Source organism: Penicillium mononematosum (assembly GCF_028829835.1).
Source record: "Penicillium mononematosum strain IBT 11891 chromosome Unknown utg000005l:1.0-9366267.0:1.0-9372171.0, whole genome shotgun sequence".
NCBI classification, from domain to species: domain Eukaryota; kingdom Fungi; phylum Ascomycota; class Eurotiomycetes; order Eurotiales; family Aspergillaceae; genus Penicillium; species Penicillium mononematosum.
The window spans coordinates 4,672,626-4,695,112 of NW_026643275.1; the positions used below are offsets into that span (position 1 = coordinate 4,672,626).

Below are 22,487 nucleotides of genomic sequence, written 5' to 3' on the forward strand. Positions count from 1 at the left end.
GAGGGGTAGGCAGGTTGCCTTCAGGCTGTTGGGCGCTCCAACGCTTGAGGGATAACATCAGATCAATCATTGGCCCGAAGCCCCAAGTACTCCCTGTCAAGATCATTTCCACGTCCTTTGCTGACACTCAAACTAAATATAGCGCGGCTTGGGGGCGAGCGCATTCGATCGCAGTTCATCGCACCACGCTAGAGGGGAGAAAGCTGACAAGTATTTGCTGATGGCGAGCAAGGGCCAGGAGGGATGGCAAAGGAACAATTAGGAAGGATTTGTGTCTAGTGGAGACACGTGTATATGCCGATGGGGCGCTACTACCAAAATAGAACTTCCCCGTCCAGGTGGTTTCCTCTGGTCCGGCTAATCCCTATATTGTACTAGTTGCAGCACTAGGCGCTGGGAGATAGGCAAACAGTTCGAGCCCAAAATATTACTTGTCGAAAAGGATGTCCGAGCATAAAAAGCAAAAGTCTTTCTGGCGGGGTGAGATTTTCAGCTGCCTTAAAGCAAGGCTGACGCGCTGACACCTGTTACAGTACAGCGCGTGTATATGTGAGGTAAACTGACCAGAGTATCACAGGCGCAACTTAGTGACCAACTCAGTGATCTCGGAATTTCCTCGTCTTTCGAAGGCTCAAGAAGCATTGCAGGAGCTTTCGCATCATGGCAACAGCGATCGTCGACAGTGTAAATCCTCACTCCTTTCTGTCTTCCGAACCGAGTGTCTTCACACCCGCCGTGGACAGCAACACAGTCTCGTCTCAGACTGAAACAAGCACCCCGTCTTCCTCTTTATCCTCTGATTCGGCGGAGAACGGTCGGCCTAGCAAGACAGAGAATGAACCTCAAAATGCCCAACTCAATGAGAGGAATGAAGCAGAACCTCGACTCGAGGATGCGAAAGATGCTCCATGGTTGGTTGAACACTGGAACAGAGTCACCACGCTCGTTGAGCAACGTCCTTTACAAGAGCGGATTCAAGACGTCCCAGCGCGACTTTTTCACGAGGCAATGCTCCATCGACTCTTTCACGACCGTCTTGAGGCACTCGAGGCTGCAATTCTTGGACCGCAGAAACTGGACCCTACCAATTATAACAAAAGCAAGGTGCCTGATAGCGAGGCTACCACCAAATGGCTCAGCTGGCAAGAGTACTCCGTTGCATGCGACGTACCTGATTCGAAAGGCGAGTGGAAGCACGTCCCGGAAATCGACAACAGCCCACAGAGCATCATTGAGACTCTAATCGAAGAACCTCTATCGTTCAGAGGGGCGCGATCGGTAACGACAAAACAGTCCCCCGGGGTTGGCGCTGGGAACAAAGTGATCATTGATGGCAAAGAGGCCAGCCTTCCTATGTTTCAGATTCGGCTTCGCTCGCCAATTCTTTTGAAGGTTTTGAATGAAGTTACAGACCAGCTCCCGTCGCGCGGTCCCCACGAGCATAAAGTCACCTTCATGAGGCCCTTTAAGCTGTTGACTCTGTTCTGGAAGGAGCTCTTGGAACATCAAAAGAAACTCGAACAGATCCATCGTGACAGCACAGCTGAAAGTCAAGTCCCTTCAACGGCACTTGGCCCATTAAAAGAAACGGAGAGTCCAAAGGCCCTTGAACATCTACGGTTATTGAATGAATTTATGGCAAATCATTTAGGTCGTGTCTTCAAGTTAAGGGAGGATTTTGAGAAGGGCACGGCTCGCAAAGTAGCATTCTGTGATCTTTGGCATCTGTTTCGACCAGGCACCACCGTCCGCACTCCCGCTACAAAACAGATCCAACTGTGAGCCTTCCGACTAAATCGGAATCATATGATGGATGGTGGATTGCTAACGCGAATTTTAGATACCGGGTGATTCGGGTAACGGGAGGGAGACCGCTTTACTCCATCGTGGCTGACCCCCCGGCAAACTATGCTGGGGTCAAATTGAAGGACCAAGGATACTCCCCGGGAAGTTTCATAATGGAGTGCTTCTACATCGACTTTGATGGGACCCAATATGGCCCAGTAAACCGTACATTCCAGATCCGGAAGTATGAAGGTGAGCGAGATATGACTGCTCTCCCGGTATATCCATTGCAATGCGATCCGGACCATGAAAGCATTCGTGAAGCGATGGTCACCCGAGGTGAAAACTTCGCAGTTTTATCGAACCCACAAAAGACAGCACATAAGCAATACCGTGGGTTAACCCTGGATAAGCATCCGGAACAAGTGGAATCCCAGGTAATCATTGATTTCCAACTGGCGTTTCTAGAGATGTCAGACAACAAACCACAGATTGGACTGGATAGTCTAGTCGACCATGACGCCCGGGAGACGAATTTGGGTTATTTCCATTGTATTCCATGTGGCTCAGAAGGCTGCTGTGGGAACGACTGGATTGCCCCAGACTACGGCATCGATGAGAAAGAAGAACAGGAATTCAAAGTCCTGAATGGGAGCTTAATTGACTCCACGGGATATGTGGAAGACTTGACCCGAGACCAGAAGGCCCTACTTCCCTTTAAGGTCTATGGGTTTGTTCTCCGTTCTCGCAAATGGGCAACGTTCGATATCGAGAGCATTAGCGATGTTCAGTATACCGATGGGTGGCAAAACTTGGTTATCAATGACAGTATTAAAGAAACAGTCTTGGCTATGGTTGAAAATCATGAGAGTATCCCAAGCAAGTCTGAAGGGCGAGGGGGGTTCTCTGCCATCTGTCGACCTTATTCAGGGCAAAGGTAAGGGTCTGATTATTTTGCTGCACGGCGAACCGGGAGTTGGCAAGACTAGTACAGCTGAATGCGTTGCCGATCATACCAAACGGCCTCTTTTCCCAGTCACATGTGGTGACATAGGAGACAACGCTGAATTTGTGGAGAAGAACTTGGAGCGGAACTTCCAGCTTGCTCATAAATGGGGATGCGTTCTCCTTCTTGACGAAGCCGAGTTTGTTGCATCCTTCCTCAAGTTCTTCATCAAGGCCTTGCTAATTTCACAATAGTGTTTTTCTTAAGCGACGCAATGATACCGACCTCCCTCGCAATGCTATTGTTTCAGGTAGGTCCGTCCCTCCGTTTGTTGATTATATAGATGATATTAATTGCAAATTCCATTACGAAGTTTTCCTTCGAACCTTGGAATACTACAGTGTAAGTTTAACACATCCAGCAATGATACTTTATGAGTCTCTCCTAACCCAGATAGGGGATCCTATTCCTGACCACAAATCGCGTCGGCCAAATCGACCGGGCATTCAAGTCCCGAATCCATGTCAGTTTGTATTATCCGAAACTGGACAAGAAAACATCCATCCAGATATGGAAGAACAACATCAGGCGGATCAGGGAGGAGTTCGAGGCGCAGAATCCGGACTTCGATATCCGGGAGAAAGAAATCATCCGGTTCGCAAAAGAACATTTCAAGGAGATCAAAGATAAGAACCTGCTCAACTGGAATGGAAGGTACTGTACAACTTGCCATCATTCATTTTACACACTCAACCAAAAACTTTATGCTGATCAAAGCCCTTTATTTGTAGACAAATTCGCAACGCATTCCAGACAGCCGTTGCTCTGGCTGCCTTCGACGCACGGAAAAACAAACGACCAAGTTATATCATCCTCGGTAAGGAACAATTCACCCGAGTCGCCGCCGCCGCCGAGGAATTCGACAGATACCTCCTCTCCCTCAGCCAGGGAAAGAATGATTCACAACTTGCCGAAGAGCATCGCTGGCGCGCCGATAACTTCCAGAGCCAACCCATGGTGGTGCCCATGGTACCCAACACGGATCCGGGTCGCTCAGTATATGCGTTTGGGCAGCCGAGCCGTCCTTCCAAAGGCCGAGGGCCTGAGAGAGGGCTGTTCAAGGAAACGCAGCCTTCAGACACTGATTCGGACTCGAGTACATCATCGGATAACGAAGAGTCCAGTGAGCCAGACCTTCGACATGCTGAAAGCGATGAGAGCTCCGAGCCTGAATCGGACTTGATTTCATCAGAGGAGGATAGGAAGAAAAAGCGTAAAGGAAAGTCTACTTCGAAGACAAAGGATGGGAAGAAAAGATCGAGTCGTAAGAGGTCAAAGTGAGAGCCTAATTGCGGGTTGTCGTTTAAATATCTACAGATAACATGGTCACAGACAGGGTAGTATCCCTTTTTTGAGGAATTCTCCAACATGATCTTAAAAGTAGACCATATCAAGCTGGCATTTTTTGACCTTAAACTTGGTCTTATGTTTTCCCGGTAAAAAGACGGGATGATACCTCATTTGTTGACCCTAGGTCTTCCGTACAAAGCACACTTTCTACTTGCCCGCGCATTCTGGTATGGTTGCTGTTACTTTGGATACCTCGTTGTCTTAGGCTGAGCTGGGTAGATAGCTGATTGGGAGCTCGCACCTCTCTTCTTAATACAACTCTCTCCCCTCTGATCTTTGGCGCCTACAAACAGTAATCCCTAACAGTTGCTTCATCCAAACCAGGTGCAGAAGACTAGCACGGCGTTCCCAATTAGACAAACCATACCGGAGTACTCCGAATACCAAGAGACTAGACGGCCCGAAGGGTTCATACTAGTCCGCTCCCGGGCTTGTCGTGAGAATAATCCGAGATTGAGAATCTGACATGCATGAACATGGATGGCCTCAGCGCTCGTGGTCCATACTCCCTCTTAGTCTTACACAAGGATTCATTTCATGTCCCTACCAATGATCGGTCATCCTGAGGTCCCGATTTCAAAGCATCCATGGGGGAGCATAAAGCATTATTAATCCCATATAGGGAAACTCTCAACACCTTCCATAGCTGGCTATTTAAAGGCGGCTGACACGAACCTAGCTCCTCTTTCTCTTTCTATTCCATTCATCAAGCCTATTGATCCAATCGCAACGCTACGCTACCAGATACGACTCCCACCGGAATCTTTTGTATCATCCATCCTCAGCCATGACTATTTCCGACAACACTGTCGTCTTTGTTACCGGCGCTAGTCGAGGCAAGTCATGCCTACACTTGTATTGGGATCGCGCTGACGGAGGATAGGAATCGGACGGACGTTAGTGGAAACCCTCCTACTCCGGCCTAAGCACACCATCATTGCCAGTGTCCGCGACACAGCTGCAGACTACGTCAAGGAGCTAGAGGCCTTGCCCAAGGCTGATGGCTCGCGTCTACAGCTGGTAAAGATTGAAAGCAGCAACTCGGCCGATCCTGCGGCGGCTATCAAGGTTCTCACGGACGTCGACCACATCGATGTGGTAGTGGCTAATGCCGGCGGAGCCGGCGAGAAGGGCTTCATCCCCTTAGACGTGGTGAGCTCCGAGACCGTGACCGACGTGTTTACCGTGAATGCGCTCGGGCCTCTGGCTCTGTACCAGGCCATCAAGCCTTTGCTGGAGAAGTCCCAGGCCCCCAAGTGGGTATCGGTCAGCAGTGCTGCCGGTTCGATTGGCTGGCTTGAGCTTCACAAGACTCACATCGTTCCGGCGTACGGAATCGCCAAGGCGGGTTTGAACTGGCTCACCACGTAAGATGCTGCTAGCTTTAGCCTACCCTGGCTGGGAAAGAATCGGCTAACTCCGGCGGACGTGCAGTGCCATCCACAGCGCCAACAAGGGCTTCATTGCCTTTGCCGTGCATCCCGGGTAAGCCACCAGAGACACCAGCCGGATAGGAGATTTTGGACGGCAGCTGACCGTCTAACAGCCTCGTGCAAACGGAGAGCGGCAACCAGGGTGCCCGCGCGATGGGCCTTCCCCAGGCCCCCAACTCCCAGCGCCAGAGTATCGATGCCATTCTAGGCCTAGTAAGTGATGCCCTTTCCTGTCTTGAAGGATGAAGGATGCAGACTGACTCGTGCAGATTGATAATGCGTCTCGGGAGACGACCTCGGGCAAGTTCTTCAACGTGATTGATGGCACAGAGATCCCGTGGTAGAGGCCGCGACAGCCTGGCTCCTATCTGAAACGCTCAGTGGCATCATTGATAAGCCGCAGGATTGATAGCACATGTACCCTTCCTCGCAGTGCCAATCTCCGTCCTCCATAGTTTGTCTAATCTGCTCACCTATCTACGAATGCATATTATAGCAATTTGAATATCTATTGTTGAACAGTACAAGCCTCAATTGGCCTATAGCATTGTTCAAGAGCGGATATTGCAATTCGCCATAAGTTAATCTCTCATTTCACTTTCGCAGCGGTATCACGCTGTGTCTACGTGGAGCCGAACGTTTGACTACATAATGAATTAGCCCTTGACAGCATTTGACGGGGTGAGATATGATCTTATTTGCCATGGAGACATTTATTTATCTCTGCGAGTTAATACGATAATGGATTAGTTTTTATTGTGATTCAGATGAAGGTTGGTTGAGGCTGATCCAATTGAAACACGAGACTAAATATATATATGAGGTCCGAGTTAATTCACAATCCAACTAGGTTCTTGTAGGCTTTGGAATTATATTTTCTCTTTGGCCTTCACCTCTAACCGGCCTGGCTTTTTATAGCATATTGGATCTGTTCAATCTATATCAGATAGTGCTCACACAGCCCTAATGCAGACTTGGAATGCGGACATGTTCAGGTCATCAGTTACGGAGTACGCAGTCGAGTGTCCCCTCATGCCGATCGGACCCTTTTAGAGTTTTTTTATGCTCAAACTCAATTCTTTGGTTCAAACGGGCTGTGTTTACATGAACATGTTCGCTGATCAAATCCGAAATTTCTCACTACTAGTAATGCAGGATTGAAATGGATACCCTATCATCAAATCAAGGTTCCCTATGCCCTGTCATCCTCATTAGTAACCTTAACAGCTTCGGGAATTACCCAAATTTCTCAAGTACAGTAGTAACATGCTATTGTATTGAATGCAAGCCAGGTGGTTTTTTGTTCCTTCTCAGTTGAGGCCTCCACATGAATCATTCAGCCCAGACTTCTCACACATGGGCAATGGGTGGGGGGTTTGAATCATACAACACGCAAATTCCGCGCAATGTATGATACTTGCAGAGAATACATATCGAATTTCTAAATCGAAATCCACCCAATGGCCATTCTCAACGTATATTCCTCCAAACTTGGTTTATGTTACCAAGATCTGCAGACCTCCCATCCAATCAGCTCGCATGGCTTAGTGGTAAAGCGCATGACTAGTAATCATGAGATCCTCGGTTCGACTCCGAGTGTGAGCATTTTTTGCCTTTATTTATATATTTTTGACATATTGTTGGCTGGCTTCTGAGCATTTATTTTATTTCCACTTGTTCAATAGATACTACAAGACAAAATAGTGCGCATGTTAGTGGTAAAAAAGCATGACTTCTAAGGTTGGGACCTGGGGACCCTCGGTACAGGGCCTTTCTCGACTACATGCAGGATATCGAGATAACTAAGTCTTCATTAGATTCTATGACTTATTTCTTATACCCCGATTCTCATTTAACTGTCCAGTGTATAGCAATATTTCTTTGTCTTCCCAATACCGCCCTGGCTCTGGGGTGATAAGCCCCCGCACTGTCAAGAAACTCACAAGGTCACGCTCCCCTGTCGAGCCTGCCACTTCTGCAGAATTCGCGCTCCCCACCGGAGATTTATCACGCTAGTTCTGCACCGGGAAAGGTATTTGAGCGGATAAGTGGCAGGAAATGCTTGCAAGGATCTTCTTGCGGGGGATCTCCCGAGGCAACAGTATTTTGTTGCCCGAACAAACGTACTTCAAACAGTCGCAGGAACGCACATCTTCCCTAGGGGTCACCCGGCTCAGCTCACAAATCGGCAACAAACCTGCGTTCTGTTCAATACCACGCAGTCTAAAGTGGGTGTACCCTGAAAACAACATATGTCGGATCAGGCTTGTTGATGTGTATAGAACTACATCATATGATTAGATTAATTATCACCCGAGTCTAAGCTCTTTTGAGCCACGGCCAAGTATCCTCGGCATAAATGCTTAATTGGAATAAGTACCCTAGGTACCCCGCAGGGTCCCGCATCTTCAGGGCGCCAAATCCCCGGCAAGTAAACTTCAGACTGCTTGGACCGCCACAATCCTACGCTGGTTAGGCTTGTCTGCTCGCAGTCCAATCATGAGCCATCTGTTCAATTGGATTTTGCCGGTTGTTGGGCCCTGAAGAAAACAAAAGGGAGAAATCCCGGTGGCACAAGCTTAATGCTACTATTATGTGGGGTGCATTCAAGACATCTCGTCAATCGGAACTCTCTCTATAGTCTTCCCCTTTGAGACATACAGAAGGCTTTCCGCTAACATCAGGAGCGGAACGAAGCCTTCCGTCCCATTAAGACACAAGCCAGAGATTCCGTCAAACTACTTCTTAGTAGCCCTATGAGTGGTGCCGCTTAAATCTGCCGTATTAATCGGGAGTTTGAAAGGTACCATTCATGTCCTTGCTAAGTTTATTGGAGGAGAATTACAGCCCTACCACTCCTCCTCTAGAAAGGTTTCTTGGCGGATGAACTGGATAATATAAATATGAAGGACACTGCACGGCATAAGGCCCTACTTTTTTCTCTTCCGAGCTTATTAAACCATCTCATTCTGGCCCAAACGCGATAAGGCCTGCCTGACCTACGGTCCAATAGATCAAACATGTTCTCACGTCGAAGCTTTGAACGCTTCTGTGTACTGGTTCTAGGCCTCGCTGCCACTAGCACTCTTGTTGAAGCAGGGCCCTGCGATATCTACGCCTCCGGCAACACTCCCTGCATCGCCGCGCACAGCACCACTCGCGCCCTGTACAACGCCTACACCGGCGCACTCTACCAGGTCAAACGTGGCTCCGACGGCACCACGACCGATATCTCGCCGCTTTCCGCTGGTGGGGTTGCAAATGCCGCTGCCCAGGACAAATTCTGTTCAAACACCACCTGCTTGATCACAATCATTTATGACCAGTCTGGCCGCGGTAATCATCTTAAACAGGCACCACCCGGCGGATTCAAAGGCCCTGAAGCTAATGGCTACGACAACCTGGCCAGCGCGATAGGCGCACCAGTCACGCTAAACGGCAACAAGGCCTACGGCGTGTTCATGTCGCCCGGCACGGGCTACAGCAACAACGCCGCCAGCGGCACGGCTACAGGGGACGAAGCGGAGGGCATGTACGCAGTGCTTGATGGAACCCACTACAATGGCGCCTGCTGCTTCGACTACGGCAACGCCGAGATCAGCAGTACCGATACGGGTAACGGCCACATGGAAGCCATCTACTATGGTGACAACACCGCCTGGGGCTCCGGTGCTGGAAGCGGCCCATGGATCATGGCTGACCTCGAGAACGGCCTGTTCTCTGGCTCAAGCCCAGCCAACAACGCCGGCGATCCGTCGATATCCCACCGTTTTGTCAATGCGGTTGTCAAGGGAGGACCAAACAAGTGGGCCATCCGCGGCGGCAATGCGGCCTCCGGTCCCCTGTCAACATACTACAGCGGTGCTCGTCCAAGTGTGTCTGGATACAACCCGATGAGCAAAGAGGGTGCCATCATCCTTGGCATTGGCGGCGACAACAGCAACGGCGCCCAGGGCACGTTCTACGAGGGCGTCATGACCTCTGGCTACCCTACCGATGCCACCGAGAACTCGGTGCAGGCTAACATCGTAGCGGCTAAATACGCTACCGCGCCACTGACTAGTGGGACCGCGCTCACCGTCGGTTCCTCGATCTCGCTGCGGGCTACCACGTCCGGTTACACGACGCGCTACATCGCACACACTGGCGCGACTATCAACACTCAGGTTGTCTCGTCGTCTAGTACTACCGCCCTTAAGAAACAGGCTAGTTGGACGGTTCGCGCTGGTCTTGCCAATAGCGATTGCTTCTCGTTTGAGTCCGTCGATACCCCGGGGAGCTTCATCCGGCACGCTGATTTCGCGCTCGTGCTTGCCGCCAACGACGGCACGAAGTTGGTTCACGAGGACGCCACCTTCTGCCCACAGACAGGCCTTAATGGTGAGAGCAGCTCGATTCGGTCCTGGAGTTATCCCACCCGCTACTTCCGCCACTACGAGAACGTGCTATACATTGCCAGCAACGGCGGTGTCCACACGTTCGACTCTGCTACTTCTTTCAATAGCGATGTGAGCTGGGTGATAAGCAAGGGCTTTGCTTGAGGCGTCTTGCATTTCATAGGCGGGTAGAGAAGTGCTGGTAGTGAGATTTATATCCAGTATTGTTAGTATCGCAAAATCCTGTGTATGTAGCGAGTTCACTCATCGCAATATATCTCTCTCTCTTTTGTGGCCGCCTGGGTAAAGCAATATACGATGATTAAGATGCGCATCCACTAAAAGAACTCCTCATGATCCTGAAAAGGCCAGCCTCGCTTGATTTTCTCAAGCTCATCTGCACTGCCACCATCGGAGAATTCTGCTTTGAGGGACTGATTTCGTTTGGTGGCATAGTCGTACTGCTCGGTCCGGACCCAGCCCTCCTCTGAAAGCCCCCCCTAGTTCATCACGCCAGTGGTCAACAAGCGTGTTTAAATTGTCCCACATTGGCTCGTTTTCAATTTGGTCACCAATTTCCTGCCCTGAAAATTCAATAGGACATTCAGGACTCTCATCCTTCCACGGGATGTGGGACCATATAGCACGTATGCGCATCAAAGCTCCTCGTAAGGTCATGAGATTGCCCGACCACTGGCGGCCTGCACAATCCACTAGATGCTGACGTGCTAGAATCAAAGGATCTTGTAGAGCTTTGAGATGCATTTTATTTAGTCCCCCGTTGAAGACGCGGTACAGATAAAAAAGACTTTCCCGCCGGATGAGCTCGTCGATTTGAGCCTTGTCGTTGGGACTCATTGTGTTATAACCGTCTGGATATTTTGGGCGGCGCTAGGCCTGTTGGGGGCTCGGGGAAGGGTTCTCAAATAGTCTCGGATAGCCAGCAGCAAGAAGCAATGGGGTGACAACTGTATGTTGCCAATCGATAATACAAGTGACATCGAAAGTGTCTGGACACACAAAAACATTGCTGGGAGTAAGGTCTGTTACAGTTAGCTTTTAACAGTCTCAAGGATAAAAGCTCGTATTCACACCAGGATGGCGAATGGTAGGTCGATTCAAAATATCTCCGGGATCTTTCGGAAGAAGATAAGGAGCGATTGCTAGGTACTTCTTGAGAAGTTCCAAATAATTTCGGTGGGAGTTGACACCTGGAAAAACGGTGTTATATGGAAAGTCGCACTCAAGCGGCTTACCAAATTTCTCGGTCCATTCGATTTCTTTGTTAGCGATTGCAAGAAGATATTGCCTCGGGTCACTCCCTATACGAATAATCAGCTTGGCATTGTATAGCACTTTGCTTCGCAAAGAAAGCATACATGGCCCCCGATCTAAGTCGAGTTTCGTACGTTCTCCATACCAAAACATGTAATCGGCAATGGGACCGATGCAGTAGGTTTCGGAATCTCGGTCCTCGTCCGGTGTGACTGGCGAATATAGTTGGCCTTGCGAGTGGGGAGGTAGGTCTTTTTTGAAATAGAGACTTCCAACAGAGGCAAAAGGTATGTTCATAAGTCTTTTTTCAATGTCAACAATCCCTGTTACCAACGCCTTTTTCTGGTGTTTTGTCGTGTCAAACTAGCGAGTATCCGCACCAACCCCTGGTGCATGCTCCATGATGATGTACTCCACACCGACTGGGTTTTCGGTCGTGGAAGACCAGCCATAGACTTTAGGTACCGTAAACCCCTTCGAGCGAAGAAATGTAAGGGTTGCGACTTCACTAGCGGTTGCGTATGTTTTCGGGACGGATATCCAGTATGAGATTTTGACGATGGCCCTAAAGTCATCTTCCATAGTGACAAGAAGCACGCGATTGAAGCCACCTTCACTGTATTTGACAATGCTCTTTACATTTCCATGGCCGACATGCTTCGCGATGACTTTTTGAAGCGCAGAAATGTTAAATTGCATATGGCGCTCACGCATGCGTATTTTTTTATTGTAAAGAAATCGTCCAGAGGAGTATGAAAAAAGGTGGTCGTCGGGTGTTATGTCTTGGTTCAAGAATCAGCTCCGTATCAAGGGGATAGTGTTCGGGACTGACCCGTCGGGATTCGGGAGGAGTTAGTGACCGTCGTCGATATTAAGTTGAAAGGAAGCTTTCGAGCTCCCAGCGCTGTAAATGAACGAAAGCGAGAGTGAGTGCACAAAATCCGTATAGACATTGAAGAGGAAATGTTGTCTGTGCCAGATCAACGGAGAATTGAATAGGCTGGAGCCAACAGGCTATTCGGGCGGTATGGGGCTCACGGGATCCACCTGGGCTAAAAGTGGAGACCGGCCCCTCCCGAGGTCCCAACCTTGGAAGGTCCTTGAGTGCCCTATGGAATTGGAGCCTGAGTATGATAGGGCACTATGCTCCGTACCAATCGAAGATTTGATATTTTGAACGAGTCCCCGGGAGAAACACCAGCAATATATGTTGCGCTACACTCTTAAGAGCTAGTAAACGTGCTCTACCGAAGTAGACCAGAAAAAAAAAAGTGGAGAAGAATGGGCATAGAAGTTCCAATTTGATAGCGGCTGAGAAATTAAGCGTTGCGATGCCCCTTTTCATCAGGTTTCGGGATCGTCCCTAAGACTTCCACCAAGAGCAATGACTCTAGGTTGGATTCCCTTGTCAGGGCCTCGATCTCTCAGATATCCTGTTCGATCTCCTTTTGTAGCGGCTGAAGATAATCGAATGTATCCTCTTAGAGCCCTAACGCTCGATATGAAGTCCAAGTTTGAAATTTACTCTCACGCACCATCTTCGTATTTGCTATCCGCGATTGTTGGAATATGCCGAGAATGATGTTTTTGATTGCCCACTCTTCTGGCAGCACTTGACAATTGGATAGGAAATTTCCCCTTATTGAGATCTTCGCACAACCCCTTCTGTTTTGAATAATTTGTCTTGGAGATTCATGTAGTCATCTAACTTCCAGCAATTGCTTTATATTATGGGGAAGTTTGGTTCTCGCACAAACCGTTCGACACACAAGTCATAGAAAGGTGTTTCCCTCGAAGGATCTCCTCCTTTGTTTTCTTCTTGGCTTCTTCCTTGGAGAAGCTCTCGGTCCTTATATAGGACTCGATCACATTTGCAATCCTGCCTTGTTTATGGCGCTACCGGGGCTAACTGAAGGAGTCATTGATCCATATCAGGACCCTATCGGCATGATCCAGAAGATCTTTTATCGAGTCCCAATCTGCCCGTGCGAAGATATCCCCGTGAGAGAATGCTAACCAATGCCAATACGCCCTAGAACACATCAGCACCACTTTTATTCTGCAGGTGTCAATGGGGGTACCATGTCATGCCTCGTCGCTTTGTCGGGTTGCCGAAAGCAGAGGTATTCGTCAACACATTTGATTGTTTGGGGATTTTTCAACCAAACTTCGTCATCAGCCCAGAGTTGAGAAGTTCAACAAATTGTTGTCCTTCCTCAGTATCCAAGTAAACCAGTCCAACCTTTAATCTGCATTGTCACACATTGCTTTCCAGTTGTTGATTGCATTCATAGAGTGGAGGTTCATAACATCGTCGTACTTGCTTATTCGCACCTGCCGCAACGTAAAGCAATCAGATGGTCTTCCACTAGTCAGATCCACCGGCTTGGAGTTGATCCAGATATCTATCTGACCCGGTAGTTGATGGGTTTATCATTGCCTCGGTGTAGTGTGAATTGAGGAGGAAGGATGAGTGGTATGTTCAATCCGGTGTCAGGCCCAGTCCTTCCATTTGTATTCCAGCCGTCTCCCAGTAGATGATAGTTCAAATGCTCTATTCAGCCCGGTTAAATAAATGTCCTCACCGCTGTTCAATTTTGTGCTTTATATGATAGATATCGGAATTCTCAAATTGTAGCTGCAGATTTATCTATCACATACACTTTAGTTTCCTATGATTAGGTGTCAAAGCACGGGCAGCATAACTACAGGTTCTCCCGCTCCTCTCAGATAGCAAGTCTGATAGGTCAATTGATATGCAAGAACTACATTTTCTTTCCATCAGAAATGGGCCAGTCAGATTAGCATTTCAAGAAATGGTATTAAGGCACCAAGGCACCAAGGTATCAAGGCGTCAAAACGTCAAGGCGGCAACGCCAAGAAGAAGGCGAACCACGTGAAACTTAGTAGGACTGACTCGAAGCTCTTACACTCTTTGTATTCTTACGTTTCTTTTTCAAATCAGCATGAATGCCAGGGTAATCCAGAGAGCCCATACATTGGCATCTCATATTCCTTATTTCCAGCAAATTGGGAGATCGCTAAGACGTTTGCCATTGGCTGCAGCTCCGGCCAGGAGTCATCATCGACCATTGCATACAGGGTAAAGCCACCAAGTAATCAATTGACTGTGGCAAATCTGACGACATCCTATAGTTATAGAACATCCTCACCACAGAACCTGGGTATGTGCCTAGCTACTTTTTAGGAGCCCCTCCCACCCTTATCGGCGTATCGTCCCAATGGGGAAATATGCCTGTCCCGCATTTTTTTTCCTTCTGATTTGCCATGCCTGCACTTCAATCCAGCACTAATATCTAGTAGGGTCGCCTGATCAGCCCCAATCGGAATATACAGTCCAATTGGCATCGGGGTTTCTCGCCAGAAATGGTCTACCTAGACGTTCAATAACGTCCTTGCATTTGACCCCGCCTGTGAAGAATTTCTCCACTGCACAAGCAGTTGACTCCAAGATGAATTTGAAATTCCCCGGTCCAGACATCCACCGGGCTTTCATTGCCCTGGGAAGCAATGTCGGAGACCGAGTAGAAATGATTGAGCAGGCTTGTCTTGAAATGGATCGAGTTGGTATCAAAGTGAAAAGGACAAGTTCATTGTTCGAGACCGCACCGATGTATGTGCTTGATCAAGATCCATTCATCAATGGTGTATGCGAGGTATGTTTAGCGAAGTTAATGTCCAGATTTTCTAGCCAATTGTTAATTTCACTCAGGTGGAAACAACTCTTGCACCTTTGGATCTTTTGGACACTCTTCAATCCATTGAGATTGCGATGGGCAGAAAGAAGCTCATCGACAAAGGCCCACGCTCTATTGACTTGGATATTCTACTCTATGATCGAGAGACCGTCTCTCACGAACGTCTCAACATCCCACACAACCTGATGCTTGAACGAGACTTTGTATTGCGACCTCTCAGCCAGTACGACCCCGATGACTCTATATATGCCATATCTGCATATAAAGGAATGTACTGACCACCCAAATCTAGGTTAATCCCAAATGAATGCCCTCCACTACCAGGAAAGGACAAACAAACATACAGCACACATCTGAAGGCTCTCCCGCCTCCAGACCCAATACCAGTATCAACAACCCCAATCTCACCACTATTCCCATCCTTGCGCGCAACAGATCCCAAGCGCAGCACCCACGTCATGGCAATCCTCAACCTAACACCAGACTCCTTCTCTGACGGCGGAAAGCACTCGCCAACAGACCTAAGCTACATAACGGAGACAGTGCGCAACTTCATCACGTCCGGCGCAACAATCATCGACATCGGCGGCGAGAGTACCCGCCCAGGCTCAACACCAGTCGGTCCCGCCGAAGAGATCGCCCGCGTAGTACCAGCAATCCAGCACATCCGAACCTCTATCCCAGAAGCCGCCAACATCGCCATCAGCATCGATACCTACCGCGCCAGCGTAGCGGAAGCCGCCTGCGCCGCCGGCGCAGACATCGTCAACGACATCTCAGCCGGCCTCCTCGACCCAGAAATGTTACCGACAGTAGCGCGGATCGGCAAGTCCGTGATCCTGATGCACATGCGCGGCACGCCGCAGACAATGACGACCCTGCACGAGTACCCTACCGGCGTGATCCCGGAAGTGGCTGCTGAGCTGGGCGCGCGCATTGCGGCTGCCGAAGACGCGGGGATCCGGCGCTGGCGCATCATCCTCGATCCGGGTCTTGGTTTTGCGAAGATCCAGCCACATGATCTGGAGATCTTGCGGGAGTTGCCGAGGCTGCGTGCGATGCCGGGGCTTGAATACTTCCCTTGGTTGATGGGGCCCAGTCGGAAGAGGTTCATTGGTCATCTCACTGGGGTGAAGACACCCCGGGAGCGCGTTTGGGGTACGGCTGCTACTGTCTCTGCTAGTGTGGCTGGTGGGGCAGACATTGTTCGTGTTCATGATGTCCATGAGATGTCGCAGGTGACGAAGGTTGCGGATGCGATTTATCGCGTTGATTGAGATCGTACTAGCTACGTCACTTATCACATAGCATTGCCCTGCTGGTGTATATATGGGGCCTTTTTTTGTATTCAACACTTGGGTGTGGCTTGTACTATGATGTACTACTGTGTTCTCTTCATTCATCATGGAGTTTGGGTTGAGCGGTGTGGGACTTGAGAGCTTGGAGTTGCGCTTTTGTCAAAAGTTCTTGTCTATCAATAATATCAAATCATGAATTTCTCGATCATCCTAAACCATATCAACGAAATGAGCAAAATAAAATAAAAGGTACATTCCCTTCCATCGCCCCATGTTGCTGTGTAGGGATGCGAAGAAGCAAGGGAAAAGACAAAAAAATCGACAATCGCGCGCCAGATTGCGAACCAGAATGATGAAACCCAAGATTTGGCCGACTGTTGATCGCAATGGTTTTCCAGGTAAAGAAATTGACAGGGGCGCGAGATAGGCAAGCGAGACACAGTATACGTCACGCACGCAGACGGGATTGGGGGTAGTCAGGGAACAATGTTGCTTGCTAAGGTATTCAAGTGATAGAAGGCATAATATCTGATGAACATAGGCGACTAGACTAGTTGTTCAGATAATTGCGGATAGCACCTGGTGACATTCAATTAGCAAGAAGTGGTTACATGTCAAAACAAAGACGTGCTCACCTTGTAGCTTAGTTGCACCTTCGCCGACAAGATGCGACAGGTTCTCAAGATCATCCCCAGCCGTGATACCAAAGCGGCGGATGAAATCTTTAGCAGCAACCTCCATATCACCATAGCCATCGTCAAGTGAACTGACCTCATCCTCGGGCCGGCCGAAGTAGCTGTTGCTGGAAATGGATGTAGCACTATCAAATTGGCGGAGACGTTCCTTAGCCTCTGACTGGGCGGCGGGATCAAACCGATCTCGTCCGAAAAATTCATCGGACGAGATACCCTTCTGGGCCCCAAATCGGGTTCTGGTCTGGGTGAGTTCAGCTTCTGTGTGGAGTGTCAGCTTCTCTTTCATATGTTACACAAATCAACAAGGGAAATTTACCCTCAGCAGGGCTGGGTTTGGCAGGGCCAACAGAACCAAATGTTGGCTTCTTGGGGGCAGCGGGCTTCGACACCTGGCCAAAACCAAGTCTGCTCACACCCATGCCTAGTCGCTCCACATCACCTGAGCTTCGCTCACTAGTCTTGCCAGCAGGACTGACTGGGATAGGAGAAGCAATCGGGACGGCGGCGGCAGCAGTTGCGGCCTTCTTGGCGTCGGCTTCCGCCTGCTCAGCCTCGGGGTCGTAGCCAAGCTTTTCAATGCGCTCAGCCTCTTCCTTGGCCTTGCGTTCTGCCTCATCGAAATCAATAATATCCGCAGCAGCAACCTTCTTAGCCCCGAGCTTGGGCGCCTTCTTGGCACCAAGGACACTGCCCTTCTTTGCAGAGCTAGCTGTAGATGTCTTCCGAGTAACATTGGTGGGCCGGATAGCAGTCGGCGCGGGAGAGGCGGCCTTTTCTTCCGAAGCAGACAGGGGAGATTTCGAGCGGGATCCGTTTGCGTTGGGGCCGGCGTTCAGGAAAGGAGAGCTAGTCCGGCTGACGACGGGGGCGTGCTGGTGCGCGACGGGGGATTGCTCGGACGCTTGATGGAGGGCTTGTCCCAGGAGGAGAAGAAATCATCGTCGCCGTCGCCAGCAGGGGTGCTCGAGTCATCCGAGGGAGTGCCAGCGGGGAGATCCGTAATAATGACTTCCCCGGGGTACCTAAATAGAGCAATAATACTGGTTAGCACATAGCCAGTTCCACCGGGATTGGATCCACTGACTGTTGCGCATCCAGCGCAGCGCGCCTCTTAAGTTCCTCCTTATACTTGACAGCCGCATTGCACGTGTATTTCACCTTCGTGTCCTTGCTCGCCAGCGCAGCGGAACCTCCGTGCGATTGGAAATACTTGGTCGCAGACTCATTTCCACCAACCTTCATCAGGCGCAGTTGCTCCCATTGCCACTCTGCATGAAACGTTAGGGTTGGTCTGTCGGAACATTTGGCGTGTAAAGAAATTGTGTGGTAGGGTACGTACGGTCGAGGTTTGTTGATCGGACAAAGGAGATGTGCACACCGAGATTACGGTGGTGAGCCGAACAATCAAGGCACAGGTAGATACCGAATGGAACTGATGACCATGTCGGGTTTTTACTGCCGCAGTCGAAGCACACCTGAAAGCGAAAACATCAGAATCGAGCGCCACAATAATACAGCATACGGGGTGGGGGTGTGCGCACCTTGTTCGCGGGCTTCAGCTTGGCCTTCTCAAAGATTTTTTGAGACTGCGCCTTCGTGGCACTCATAATGGCACCGAGAAGAGATCAATGGGAAAGAGGAAAAAGAAAAGGGGGGGTTTGGGCGAGAATGTGCTCGGGTTAGGCAAAGAGTAAAGCATCCCGAGTCGGGAACGGCGAACGTGGACTCTCTTGATGTGCCTGGTGTAATCGTGATACAGCGCCTCCCATTTGGCCGGGGCATTTTCCGCCAACGGCAGTATTGTAATACCGTATTGTAATCACGTGCTGCCGATAATGAAGATCGATAGCAGCCTTCCAAGGCTGGAAGATGATCGAGCCCGGTATTCCACTCAGATACTCCAACTCTTTACGAGACGCTCGGTTTTAGTCGTTCACAATGAGGTCTATCCAACTGCGTGCTCTTCCCCAGCTATCGCCGGCATCTCTGGCCCTCTACTCCTCTCCCCGCATACAGACACAGATCACTCGCCTGTACGCCACGCAAAGCAACATAGGTAACGGGCCTCAAACTTCATCGTCAAGGAAAAAGAGCATTACAGTCTTGTCCGACGACGGGAGAGTCCAGTGGGGCGATTTGAGTCGAGGAGAGAAGGTTGCGCGGGCGACGCAGCAATCTTTCAACTTCGTTATCGTGCTAGCTGGAGCAGTACTGACGGTATGTAGTGCATTCGTTCACGATGATCCGGTAGATAGTTGCTGACTATACGATCTGACTAGGGTGGAGTCTTCACACTTTTCTATCTCGAAGTTTTGTCGCCAAACAGCAAGACATGGCAATTTGAAACGGCGGTAGGGCGCATTAAAGATGACCCCGAGTGCATAAAATTGCTCGGTGATCGAAGAGAGATCAAGGCATATGGCGAGCAGACCTCGAGCCGGTGGGCACGAAACAAACCTATCGCGTAGGTTCTATGGTTTCTGCATAACGGTATAGAAACGAAATACTGACAGTGACTAGATCATCAACTGAAAAAGATCGATTAGGTCGTGAGCACCTTCGCATGCATTTCCATGTATGTTACATATCCTTTCCGGACGATTTTGGATCCGTATGCTAATTGTGGTATCTCAGGTCGAAGGCCCTCTCAACTCCGGCGTGGTCGTCGTGCACATGATGAAACCTTTGGATAAGAGCAATTTCGAGTACCAGCTTCTGGCGTTGGATGTGAAGGGCCACCCTCGCATCGTCCTCGAAAAAGCCTCAGAGAAGGCTAATGTGACTAGCGCCTTGAAGCTTTTTGGTATTCAGTGGCGTTGATCTGGCAATGATGCTAACTCCTTACTATACCCCGCTACCTCCAACAACCACACCTCACTACATAGGTTCATGCGTTCATCTGCGATAAGCATTTGGACATTCGCAGCCTCTGCACCTCTGTTTTGGCGCTTGCTCCAGGCTGGTCTTCACCAGTTCGGACAAGTCGCTTCTCTTGTATTTTTTAGGACCGGGCCAATGGCCGTCCACTCAGGCTCTTATGGTGACCTGTAAGATGTATCATATTTTCATGGGGTTTTAGCCTCAGTGCGCTAGTCGTGCACATTTACTCGACGAAGTCGAATTGATCCTGGGGATCCATATCTGTTGACCAATTTACAAAAAGAAGAACAGGATAACTGTAGTATTCCTAGCTAACCGGTCTACAAGCGTGACATTCCGACTGTGACGTATGCTTCCCGGTCTGATTTTCCCCTTCGACAATAGAATAGTACTGAATACTAGAGCCAACAGAGACAACAAAGAGCCCCATGAACAATGCAGCAAATGAAGCATAACTGCACGTGGGAATAACACTATATTGTACATATAGTACAAGCTACTCTGGATTGCAGCGGCGTCACGCGAGTCGCCTCGGGAATCTTCGCCTTCGCTTTTCGTAAGATTTGCCTTCTTACTTCTATTGTCTTTGCTCCTTCTTGCATCTTGTCCTATTGTCTTTTTATAATAATCTCATTTCCCGTCTTTTGTTTTTATTCTTCTATTCTTTTCCACTTCTTTATTTCTACAAAGCGACACCCGCACCCTCAATGCTCGGCCATGGCGTTCAACTTCAACTGGTCGCCGCTTATGGCGGACGCGAGTTTCTACACTCGTGCTCAAGACCTTCTGACTGCTGCTCTCAACAAATCGCCTAAGCCGCCGATTATCGTCGATGATATTATCGTGACCGAGTTAAACCTAGGCTCGATCCCTCCCGAGTTAGAGATTCTCGAGATCGGCGATCTGGCGGAGGATCGGTTCCGAGGGATCTTCAAAATGTCATACACCGGAGATGCCTTTTTAACGTTAAAGACGAGAGTCCAGGCGAATCCCCTAAATACATATCTCATAACACGCCCGTCGTTCACGTCGCCACTACCGTTGGCTGCAGCGTAAGTTGTCTTCCTATGCCCCTAGTTGTACGTCACTTACCTGTCTTCTTGGCATACTATAGGACTCCCCTTACTATTCCCTTACATATAACTCTCTCCGATTTCAAACTTTCCGGTTTTGTTATATTAGTCTTCTCCGAGCAGAAAGGAATCACGGTCGTCTTCCGAAATGACCCGCTCGAGTCACTTAAGGTCTCCTCCACGTTCGATTCGATCGCATTCGTCCGTGACTTCTTACAAGGAGAAATCGAGGCTCAACTCCGTATACTATTTATAGATGAGCTACCAGCTATTATCCATCGCCTATCGCTACAGCTATGCGATCCAGAATATCGGGTAGAGGAGATACAGAACCAGATGAACACAACCCCCACTCCCACTAAAGGTCCCGGACATGACCCTCTTGTGACTCCGCCGCAGGATCCCGTGGATTCATTAGGAAATGTGTTAGATGAGTCGGATATTGCATCGTTATCGTTAGACTCAGCCGCCGAAACCCACTCGCTGTTCTCCCAGAAGAACCTCCTCAGTCTAGCAACCCTGACGAATTCCCAGCGCACACTCTCACTCTTCACCCCGTCGATTCAACACGTTGTATACCGTGCATGGACCTCTTGCGATCAGAACGATTCGTCTGCCAGCGTTATATCGCCAATAAGCCCCGCTCTTTCGAGAACTCAGTCACAGACCGGCGGCATATCTACTTTCATAGACAACGCGAGTACAAGCTCAGCCCAGAGCAGGACGCCCACCGGACCCACTCAGTCGTTTAGCAGCAATGGTTTAAGCTTAGGAGCCGGTCGCCATTCCAAAGCACATACTAGAAGGCGAAAGAAGCGTGTGGTGGATCTCCGCAGTCGCCCAACGACACCCAGCGACTCTGCTAGCGTGAGCGTGAGCGATGAAGCCACCTATACGGAGAGCGCTAGTGCTCCTTCAGTCATTTCCGCTCCGCTGCCGGCCGTCCATGAACAGCCCGACGACCCAGTTACCCCGCCATTATCGCCTGAGAGTGACCAGCGCCTCCCCGCTATCCCCGAGACTATCCCCGAGAAACGTCGTATAAGCCTCTCGCGCTCTCTGCCTCGCCACGATCTTTCCGGTGAAATCCTCTGTGATCGACCTGAACCTTCTAATCCTCGAAACCCCTTAAAGACTGACGATGTGAATGTGACTGTTGGAAGTGTCCGCCCTACACCTCACCAGGAAGTCGGTCCGCCTTCGGGCCCTACACGACAGCTTTCCACGGCAGGCCTTCCATTTCCGCACGATAGCCTGACCGGTAACATTGTGGACCAAGCCTTCGTCGAAACACTGGCGGGTGAAGTTGCGCGCCGTATGCGTGACGAGAAACTGATGGCACCAAATTCCTGTGGTTCTTTTTGGGGCCACGGCTTACCGGAAGAAACACCACCACCGGCTTATGACCACTGAGTGCTTACAGCTAAGCACTCGACATACATTTCCTTTATTTGATTTTCCTTCCTCTGGCTCAAAGTAGAGCCCAAAAGTTGGATTTTACCTCCAGCAAGTGATACCTGGAGTTTGTCATGACTGTTACGAATCTGTGTTATTATTGATCTTGTTTCTCTTCTCCCTCTTTCGTTTCCTTTCATCC

At 49.6% G+C, this 22,487-nt stretch overlaps 8 protein-coding genes across 8 annotated transcripts; 5 read left to right on the forward strand and 3 right to left on the reverse strand.

The window, feature by feature from the left end:
* Window positions 1–660: 660 nt before the first annotated feature.
* On the forward strand, window positions 661–5,918 carry N7519_009927 (uncharacterized protein; the record flags this gene model as incomplete). Its single annotated transcript, XM_057296700.1, has 10 exons — window positions 661–1,778; window positions 1,841–2,613; window positions 2,666–2,930; window positions 2,986–3,133; window positions 3,189–3,445; window positions 3,523–4,055; window positions 5,025–5,508; window positions 5,576–5,626; window positions 5,688–5,787; window positions 5,844–5,918. 10 exons carry the CDS (start codon window positions 661–663, stop codon window positions 5,916–5,918), a joined length of 3,804 nt encoding a protein of 1,267 aa, XP_057144582.1.
* A 2,676-nt stretch (window positions 5,919–8,594) lies between these two features.
* On the forward strand, window positions 8,595–10,115 carry N7519_009928 (alpha-L-arabinofuranosidase B; the record flags this gene model as incomplete). The annotated part of the gene is made up of 1 exon (XM_057296701.1): window positions 8,595–10,115. One exon carries the CDS (start codon window positions 8,595–8,597, stop codon window positions 10,113–10,115), a length of 1,521 nt encoding a protein of 506 aa, XP_057144583.1.
* Window positions 10,116–10,288: 173 nt separating this feature from the next.
* Window positions 10,289–10,808, reverse strand: N7519_009929 (serine/threonine protein kinase; the record flags this gene model as incomplete). The annotated part of the gene is made up of 2 exons (XM_057296702.1): window positions 10,289–10,411; window positions 10,476–10,808. 2 exons carry the CDS (start codon window positions 10,806–10,808, stop codon window positions 10,289–10,291), a joined length of 456 nt encoding a protein of 151 aa, XP_057144584.1.
* A 33-nt stretch (window positions 10,809–10,841) lies between these two features.
* On the reverse strand, window positions 10,842–11,939 carry N7519_009930 (serine/threonine protein kinase; the record flags this gene model as incomplete). Its single annotated transcript, XM_057296703.1, has 4 exons — window positions 10,842–10,993; window positions 11,045–11,272; window positions 11,330–11,588; window positions 11,610–11,939. 4 exons carry the CDS (start codon window positions 11,937–11,939, stop codon window positions 10,842–10,844), a joined length of 969 nt encoding a protein of 322 aa, XP_057144585.1.
* Window positions 11,940–14,698: 2,759 nt separating this feature from the next.
* Window positions 14,699–16,221, forward strand: N7519_009931 (folic acid synthesis protein; the record flags this gene model as incomplete). The annotated part of the gene is made up of 3 exons (XM_057296704.1): window positions 14,699–14,902; window positions 14,959–15,167; window positions 15,237–16,221. The coding sequence occupies 3 exons, from the start codon at window positions 14,699–14,701 to the stop codon at window positions 16,219–16,221; spliced, it is 1,398 nt and encodes a 465-aa protein (XP_057144586.1).
* A 571-nt stretch (window positions 16,222–16,792) lies between these two features.
* N7519_009932 (ADP-ribosylation factor GTPase-activating protein) lies at window positions 16,793–18,544 on the reverse strand (the record flags this gene model as incomplete). Its single annotated transcript, XM_057296705.1, has 7 exons — window positions 16,793–16,821; window positions 16,878–17,195; window positions 17,254–17,783; window positions 17,822–17,959; window positions 18,022–18,205; window positions 18,277–18,412; window positions 18,479–18,544. The coding sequence occupies 7 exons, from the start codon at window positions 18,542–18,544 to the stop codon at window positions 16,793–16,795; spliced, it is 1,401 nt and encodes a 466-aa protein (XP_057144587.1).
* A 331-nt stretch (window positions 18,545–18,875) lies between these two features.
* tim21 lies at window positions 18,876–19,771 on the forward strand (the record flags this gene model as incomplete). The annotated part of the gene is made up of 4 exons (XM_057296706.1): window positions 18,876–19,154; window positions 19,217–19,401; window positions 19,458–19,512; window positions 19,572–19,771. 4 exons carry the CDS (start codon window positions 18,876–18,878, stop codon window positions 19,755–19,757), a joined length of 705 nt encoding a protein of 234 aa, XP_057144588.1. The 3' UTR covers window positions 19,758–19,771.
* Window positions 19,772–20,534: 763 nt separating this feature from the next.
* On the forward strand, window positions 20,535–22,303 carry N7519_009934 (MDM34 family protein; the record flags this gene model as incomplete). Its single annotated transcript, XM_057296707.1, has 2 exons — window positions 20,535–20,869; window positions 20,932–22,303. The coding sequence occupies 2 exons, from the start codon at window positions 20,535–20,537 to the stop codon at window positions 22,301–22,303; spliced, it is 1,707 nt and encodes a 568-aa protein (XP_057144589.1).
* Window positions 22,304–22,487: the final 184 nt, after the last annotated feature.